Below are 9,470 nucleotides of genomic sequence, written 5' to 3'. Positions count from 1 at the left end.
ATGCATCCACTTACAACAATCACGTTACTTATATTAACCTCCACAACTTATGGACTTATTGGATTCGATTGTGGAGGACAACACTTAAACATAACAACAGTGTCATTGTTGGGTGTGAAAAGACTGCGAACTTAATCATCAAACACCAAACTCTTCTGATACACACATACAATTATTGCAACTTGTCGAATACAATTTTGTGGATTCAGTGTAAGGTCGAAATATCTAGAGTGATCCAATATTGTGGAATGCATTCACATATCTCAGCAGTGGCCAACGCACGACTGGAATACCTCCAGGAAGTTTCCAGCACCAAGTGTTACCACGCATTTCAAGACGGGACCTTCTCTATAGGACTCGGGGGAATAGTCACCAAACTAAAACCGAATACTACTTCGGTACACAGTATCCTGCTCGCTGGAACTATAAATCACGATGGCACCTGCAAGGGCACCCAGTATTCTGATCCTTATGGAACTTGGCACAACGTCATAGTCGATGGAACGGTTCGAATATCGCTGAAATCTTCTTATGTTCCAGTACACTTAAATTCTGGAAAGGAGATGTTGAAATCAGGAACAGTCTGCACATTAAGCGACGGTTTCTGTATCGACTCAGACGATGGATATTCGTATTGGAAACCTATGCCTACATCGTCTTGTAATTTCCACCAGTACAACGTACTGTATGAAGGAACGGCAGTTAAAATGAATGGAATAATGGATACCATACCTCGTACCATTTACACTCTCATCAGCCAGGATACCACATTTGCCTTGACAGCAATGGGAAGTCAAGCTGTGTGTGGATACACTCTGCTCAACACGGAACACCCTAAACTATTCATATTGGAAGCAGAAAAGGGAAATACCTTCGCACATCGAGGAAACATCCCTGTGGAAAACCTTGACATATTTACTTATGTCAATTCAAAATTCGTATACGTGGAAAAACATATACGTCAACAGATGACATCTTTATATCACAATGTTATCCAACAACATTGTGAATTGGAAAAGGAAGTTTTGAAGAACACACTTTCTTTTGCCACCTTTCAACCAGATGAGTTTGCTTACCGGCTCATGAAAGGACTCGGCTATATGGCTGTCACCGCCGGAGAAGCTGTTCACGTTATTAAATGTATACCAGTGGACGTCATCGTACGTCGCACCAAAAAATGTTTCATTGAACTACCAGTTACGATTCGCAACACGTCCCTCTTTATCACACCAAAGTCACACATATTGACTAAGATTGGAACCATAAGGGGATGCAGTTATGAACTTCCAACCCTCTATCGCATCGAGGACACTTGGATTCAGCTGACGCCAGAACCACATGTTCATGAGACATCACTGCAGTAATTACAACCAATGACGAGCATGTCTTGGAAATATCTTACACCTGGATCTCTTGCCACCAGTGGAATATACTCACAGGCAGATCTTGACAAGATCAGAGATCATATAATGTTTCCTGCCGAGAAACCAGCTTTACTCAATACCATGGCTCGAGGGATCACTGGCCACGTCATACCTGACGACACCATGTCCATATACAATTTACTGGACGAGGCATCGCTCAACAAAATTGCAGAGTCTACTGCACATCGAATCTGGGGTGGATTTATCACCTTTGGATCAGCCACCGCTGGAGTGTTTGGCATATTATTGGTAGTACGCTTGGTCAAGTTAACCGTTGACACCATGATTCACGGTTACGCTCTTCACTCTGCCTACGGATGCAGCCTTTATGTGTTAGGAGCTATATGGAGCTCCCTAACCCACTTGTTACTCTACCTGGCCAGAAGCACGCCAAACGCAATCATGCTGATGGACGGGAAGATCCTGAAGAACGACGATCATCAGGACACATGGAACCAGTTTCATTACAACCTTCAAGTCCACTGGACGAATCCAGTAATCAAGCAACCGCACCGCAGGTAACTACTATCGAAAGCATTGTATACAAGGACTTACAAAAACGGTTGCATGAAACTTAGAACCATTTCCTACGAACCCATCGGAAATGTTCTTAAATAAGGGGGGGATGTGACATCCTGCGATGTCCAATAACATTAAAAATTGTATTTTTTGCTTATTCAACACATTTATGAATTAATCGCTAGAATTACGGTATAAACTACCAATATATTGGTAATATTATAACTTACCATTGACACTTATCGTCAACCAAAGTACATCATAAGTTGTTACCGACAATGTATAACCATATAAGACAGGTTACCGGCAAACGCATATTCACTACTTAACCAATTACCGACCTTTGATAGGTACCAACTATTATATCGAACATATTATTATTTTATTTTATTAATGTTGCTAATCAATAGTTAAGAGGGAAAAAGGAAAAATCCAAAAAACACATAAACAAGTAAAACCAATACAATATACTAAATTTAGAATTATAGTTATTACCTAAGTTACGTAGTGCCTTTTATGAACGGGAAGAGATACTTATATATATATAAAAGAATGAAAAAACCATAAAAACATTGCATAAAAACGGAAATCCACTAAAAAGCCATTATAATAAGTTTTAATACTGTAATTGTAGTAATTCTTGGATATTTCATAACGTTAGCTGTTAGACATACTATATACATATAAATAATTTAGGGCGTCCTTATAACTATATATTTTATGTACACTGTTACATTAAGGAGATCAATTAAATATAGGAGCAAATTAAATTTTTTGAATATAATAAAATTTTGTTATAAACAAACAAATGTTATAATAACAATCACATTTATGATATATTTAATTATACGATTATATAGTCATGTGCGAGTATAACAAAAATGAATAGAACATCTGAGTGCATTTGTTATGAAAAAACCATAGGTTATTGTTTATAATAATTGAAGGAATAAGGTTAGATGAATAAAAAGTATATAATGGTCGATGGACCCTATCAAGGGACCGTAGGAATTTGGAATTTTTAAATTGTCGAAATTTTTATTTGTTACCTAAGCAATGAAAATCTTAACCGTTGGGAAATAATTTTTTATAATTATATAGCGTTATTGTGGGTAATAAAAGGAACTCAACGGTACCATCAAATTTATGAAAAACTCACTAATTTAGAAATGACCAACAACTTTCGTTGAGCACCATTTTTCGCCAGTCTGATGGTACCTGTGGAAAAATTTTCGGTTTAACATTATTACTTCACGAGATATTGCAAAAATCGAAAAGTTACTATTCAGTAAACAAATATACATTATTTTTTATTACGTTTGGTGTAAAAGACTTTAATAAATTATCAGTAGTTTAAAGGTTATATGGATTTGAATAAATTAAGTTAAAATCAATTAATTAATTGATAATTAACTATGAATAACGAAAAACCAATTGCACAAAACATATATTGATTATTACATTATTAGTTATTAGCTCGCTGTGGCATTATGGTTCATTATTCATTTAATAAGAGTAATTATTTAACTATACCATCATTAAAATTCATATAACATTTAGTTAATCAGTTAAAATATATGAATGATTATTAATCGTAGAATAAAGAACATTATAATAATGGGTCAAATTGTAAACTTAGGCATTTAGTTATTTTATATGGACCACATAGCGTTTACAACATTTCGTACGCTTTGTAATGTTTCAAACACTTTAAAGCGGTTAAGGGACTTCATACGCTTTGTAACATTAAGTTGCTAATTTGTGAAGTAAGAAGCAATTATAATGCATTAAATTGCAATGCTATTAATTATTTTACTATTACTTGTATTGAATTATTAATTCATTATTTTATTTAATGGAAAATATTATAATGACTAACATTAATATAACAACTAATCAATAGGTTAAAGTATATGAATAATTATCATTAATAAGAAACGTTACAGTAGTGCGTTAAAGTATAATACACAAGGTTACTCTAATATTAATTAACTGAATGCATTAAATTATTATCCAGAGGTACAAGGGACCTTATAAATAATTAATGCATAAGGTTGTAGAAATTTAGGTTAAATTAATAATTTTAATATTTCATTTGTTGGGATCGAATAATTCAGTGGACAAGGTGTTAATTGAAGATTATTTCATTAACAGAAAATATCACTTATAATTTAGTATCATTATTGGTTGATTCGTACTACTACCATGTAAGGTTACCTTTATAGTTTTTCATATCTTAATATTAATCATGCAATATTCGCATATAAAATTTGATAATATTGTCTTCATAGGTTTATTAAAGATTTTTAATCTTAAAATAAAAGAAAAAAAAAATTTAATTAACGGGGCGCGAACCAGGATATGTTAAACTCGAGGCTTTACTTCCTTCCTTGCTATGTGCTCCTGCTACTAATACTTTATATTTCTTCATATTTTTAATAGTAATCATGCAATATTCATGTTTTAAACTAGATATATTGATTTTATTGGTTTATTAAAGACTTTTAATATTAAAATAAAAGAAAAAAAAAAGAAAAAATAATTAACGGGACGCGAACCATGAAATATTAATTCTTAAGGCGGCGATTTACTGACGCCAGATTAAAGTAATAATCGGTGTCCACTGTCTTAATCAAAAGACATAACAGTCTCTTCGATAAATTTAATCGTTAAATTTTAGTTGACTGAAAGTCATACCGGATGTTCCGATTATTTAGTACGGAGAAATTTCTGTTGACCATAAGTCGCAACAGCTCATGCGATAAATTCGTACTGAGAATTTTATGTTGAACATTGGGAGAAAAATAATTTTATCTAACCAAAGCACTGAGCTCATCGTCCCCACCAGACTTTTCAAGGTCTCGATCCCACCATTAATAATTTTAAGAGCGGGGAACCAATCAGCGATCAAGGCGTAGCCTCCCTACTATTGTAACTTTGCATTTAATTATAAGGTCCCCACTTTTTGTAACCCCTTCTCGAACGACAGGGACTCAGCCCTAAAATTTTATTAGGTTGTTCATTAAGTTCTGCGGTTTTTTTGCTCTAAATTAAAACATAAATCTATTGTACTTACACATTTATTCAATCTAGAATGTATTGTCCATCTTGATCGACCACCTTCTGCCAACGTTCTGGAAGAGACATAATGCCGCGTTTGTAGAAGTCACGCGACTTCTGCGCGAAAAAGTCCTCCAAGTACGTTTGAATATCGTCCACTGAATTAAAGCGCTGCCCGTCGAGATTGTTTTGGAGTGACCGGAACAGATGGTAATCCGACGGCGCAAGGTCTGGGGAGTACGGTGGGTGCTGCATGACTTCCCAGCCAAAGCACTTCAACTTCTTTTTGGTCACCAAAAGCAGTGTGTGGTTTGACGTTGTCGTGGTGGAAGACAACGCCCTTCCTGTTCGCCAATTCCGGCCGCTTCTCCGCCACTGCCTGCTTCAATTTTTTTAACTGAGCGCAATACTTCTCGGCGTCGATGGTCTGACCGCGCGGAAGCAGTTCGAAGTACAGGACGCCTCGCCAATCCCACCACACACTCAGCATCAATTTCTTCGGATGCAAATCCGCTTTGACAACCGATTGTGACGACTCACCCGGACCGCACCATGACCGCTTGCGTCGAATGTTGTTATATACCACCCATTTTTCATCTCCCGTGACCACCCGTTTGAGAAAGGCCTCCAGCGAGTTCCATTTCAGCAGGGATTCACAGATCATGACGCGGTCCAAAATGTTCTTTTCGGTGAGCTCGTGAAGGACCCAAACATCTGCTTTTTTCGACATCCCAAGCCGTTTTAATCGCTGCGTAACCGTTGTATGGGCGATGTCGAAGCGCTCCGCGATCTCCCGCGTCGTCAGGTGTCGGTCTGCTTTGATTGCGGCCACGATTTGGTCGTCGTCAGTGGTGGATGGACGACCGGAGCGAGCAGCATCGGAGACGTTCACATCTCCGGAACGAAAGCGCGCAAACCAACGCTGACAAGTGTCAGCGCTTATGGCCGAGTCCCCGTACACGCCACATATCTCACGTTGTGCGTCCGTCGCTTTTACTCCTTTGCGGAAGAAAAATAGCAAAATGTGCCGAAAATGCACCTTTTGATCCTCCATTTTCAATGAATAGCGCGTACACACAACACGTCAAAACACAACAAAGACTCTGGCGAAATGTCAAGCGTTGTCTAACCTGTTACGGAGTATGCGGCAATCCGCGGTTCAGGCGATGCATGCTATCTTTTTCAATGGACAAACGCTATCTATCGAGAAAACCGCAGAACTTAATGAACAACCTAATAATATAAGACTTGGTGCAGCAGCAAGAGAGCGTCACTATTACTACTACTACTACTACTACTACGACTACTCTTTGGAAGACTCTTGACTTATTATTTGATCATTACTGTCGTCACTTCGCTTTATAGCAATACGTCGCTAATAAATCGCCTACCTAACTCAGTACTTGTCAGTCATTTATAATTTGCTATTACTTGATTTGCATTATAGCGTTGAGTCGCTACTAAGGCATCAACCTAATTTAGAATCAGTGGAGTTTGTTTAACAATTATTTCTCGCTGCTGCTTGTTAAGTGCTTCCTGGCCTGAGGGTCCAGATTCCTGCGAACACTTGTGAGTAGATTTGTACCAAGTTTGGATTCTTATTGTATACCCACTATTCTTAGTTGTTGTTTGCCAACTCATACGACTTTTATATTTTATATTCATACGACATTTGTATTCAATCTCTCTGTAACACAATTATATTATATCTACATTCAGTGACAGTTACTTATTAATTCATCATTTATTTTGTAACTTTTGTACCTTCTTTACCTTAATTAATTATTCATTTATATGATCCTTAAAATATTCTTTAAAAGATTTATACTACCTTTCCTTATTTTACTTGGCGTTTATCCGCTGATAGTCCGACTTCTTTTAGTTTCATTTTATTTATACTATTTCCAGCTATATTACTACTAGGCGATACCATTTATGACTATACTACTAGCATCAATTTGCTCGTATTATCAGCATAATTCCTTATTATTTCACTCATTATTTTATTTGTTGATCCATTACTACTTACAGTTATATTATTAAGCGTCCATTTCGCTTATGATACAACCCTTTAATACTTATACTACTTATAGCTATACAATTGGCTATACACCTTTAGTTATATTATTAAGCGTCCATTTCGCTTATGATACAACCCTTTAATACTTATACTACTTATAGCTATACAATTGGCTATACACCTTTAGTTATATTATTAAACGTCCATTCCGCTTTCGATACAACCCTTTAATACTTATACTACCTATAGCTATACGATTGGCTATACATCTTTAGTTATATTATTAAGCATCCATTCCGCTTTTGATACAATTTTTAATTATCCTTAGAATATTAGTATTAGCTATAATTATACTACTAAGCGTTTACTTCGCTTATGATATAAATCTTTCATTGAGTTGTACTACTTATTCATTCTTTTTACTACCTATACCAATCGGCGTTTATCCGCCTGTGATATACCTTTGTCATTGACTCATATCACTATTATTTTACTTATAAGTTATTATATCAAGCATTTAATTCGCTTGCATTACAACTTTATTAACTTACTTATACTACTTGAAGTTGTCCATCTACGATACGATTTTATTAGTTTATACCACTTATTTTACCGTTAATCCAACAATGAAGAATATAAGGTTAGTTATTACTTGAGTTATACTACTTAATTATTTAGTTAGTACCAATTACGTTTATTAATTTTTCCTTTGTCGTTATTAATTCAATTTAATACATAGTAATAAATAATACTAGCATCATAGAGTCATAGACTATATTTTATTAATCAACAATTATACATTCATAGTTCGATTCTGAAAGATATCCTCGTCATCATTGTAAGTTGATCGAAACTCTCTCCATTCTCGGGTAAAGTCGGTGTATGCAGATTGACCCTAAATCAAAAGAGAGTATCTGATGTTAATTACCGAGGGCTAGGTTAGCACAGAAACCAGGTTAGCAACGTTCTCACCTCCCCGGACGTGACACTTCAAAGCCAGGCTGTACTAAACTATAGCAATCCAGCAGTCTAGGTAATATATAGTAGTCTGTGGTAGCAGCTGATCGCGTAATCGCCCGCGTCGGACGGTGAGTTGCGCCGCCCCTGCGTATCTTCCGTACTCGTCCGTAATTTGCTAACTATTTTCGCTTATAACTTGCAAACTAAGCTTCGGACAAAATTTTGCTAAAGGAAAACTTGTCTTCGAATTTCCTCAGGAATACGTCATTTTAAGGACTGACGTTTGTTCTGAATCACCCTGTATATATATATATATATACACACACTTGTGTATATACAGGGTGTCTTTTGATTAAGACAGTGGACACCGATTATTACTTTAATCTGGCGTCAGTAAATCGCCGCCTTAAGAATTAATATTTCATGGTTCGCGTCCCGTTAATTATTTTTTCTTTTTTTTTTCTTTTATTTTAATATTAAAAGTCTTTAATAAACCAATAAAATCAATATATCTAGTTTAAAACATGAATATTGCATGATTACTATTAAAAATATGAAGAAATATAAAGTATTAGTAGCAGGAGCACATAGCAAGGAAGGAAGTAAAGCCTCGAGTTTAACATATCCTGGTTCGCGCCCCGTTAATTAAATTTTTTTTTTCTTTTATTTTAAGATTAAAAATCTTTAATAAACCTATGAAGACAATATTATCAAATTTTATATGCGAATATTGCATGATTAATATTAAGATATGAAAAACTATAAAGGTAACCTTACATGGTAGTAGTACGAATCAACCAATAATGATACTAAATTATAAGTGATATTTTCTGTTAATGAAATAATCTTCAATTAACACCTTGTCCACTGAATTATTCGATCCCAACAAATGAAATATTAAAATTATTAATTTAACCTAAATTTCTACAACCTTATGCATTAATTATTTATAAGGTCCCTTGTACCTCTGGATAATAATTTAATGCATTCAGTTAATTAATATTAGGTAACCTTGTGTATTATACTTTAACGCACTACTGTAACGTTTCTTATTAATAATAATTGTTCATACACCTTAACCTATTGATTAGTTGTCATATTAATGTTAGTCATTATAATATCTTCCATTAAATAAAATAATGAATTAATAATTCAATACAAGTAATATTAAAATAATTAATAGCATTGCAATTTAATGCATTATAATTGCTTCTTACTTCACAAATTAGCAACTTAATGTTACAAAGCGTATGAAGTCCCTTAACCGCTTTAAAGTGTTTGAAACATTACAAAGCGTACGAAATGTTGTAAACGCTATGTGGTCCATATAAAATAACTAAATGCCTAAGTTTACAATTTGACCCATTATTATAATGTTCTTTATTCTACGATTAATAATCATTCATATATTTTAACTGATTAACTAAATGTTATATGAATTTAATGATGGTATAGTTAAATAATTATCTTATTAAATGAATAATGAA

At 34.7% G+C, this 9,470-nt stretch overlaps 1 protein-coding gene across 1 annotated transcript; it reads left to right on the top strand.

Annotated features, from left to right (window-relative positions):
* The first annotated feature begins 1,357 nt into the window (after nucleotides 1-1,357).
* Nucleotides 1,358-2,689, top strand: LOC113562554. Its single transcript, XM_026972282.1, has one exon. It carries the CDS (start codon nucleotides 1,374-1,376, stop codon nucleotides 1,944-1,946), a length of 573 nt encoding a protein of 190 aa, XP_026828083.1. The 5' UTR covers nucleotides 1,358-1,373; the 3' UTR covers nucleotides 1,947-2,689.
* The last annotated feature ends 6,781 nt before the right edge of the window (nucleotides 2,690-9,470 follow it).

This window comes from Ooceraea biroi, chromosome 1, assembly GCF_003672135.1.
Source record: "Ooceraea biroi isolate clonal line C1 chromosome 1, Obir_v5.4, whole genome shotgun sequence".
NCBI classification, from domain to species: domain Eukaryota; kingdom Metazoa; phylum Arthropoda; class Insecta; order Hymenoptera; family Formicidae; genus Ooceraea; species Ooceraea biroi.
The sequence above is the reverse complement of the archived record's forward strand: the minus strand, read 5'-3'. Positions and strand labels throughout refer to the sequence as shown.

What these genes read in the sequence shown, in the direction of transcription:
- LOC113562554 (XM_026972282.1), top strand. Translation starts at nt 1,374, where the DNA reads ATGACGAGCATGTCTTGGAAATATCTTACACCTGGATCTCTTGCCACC.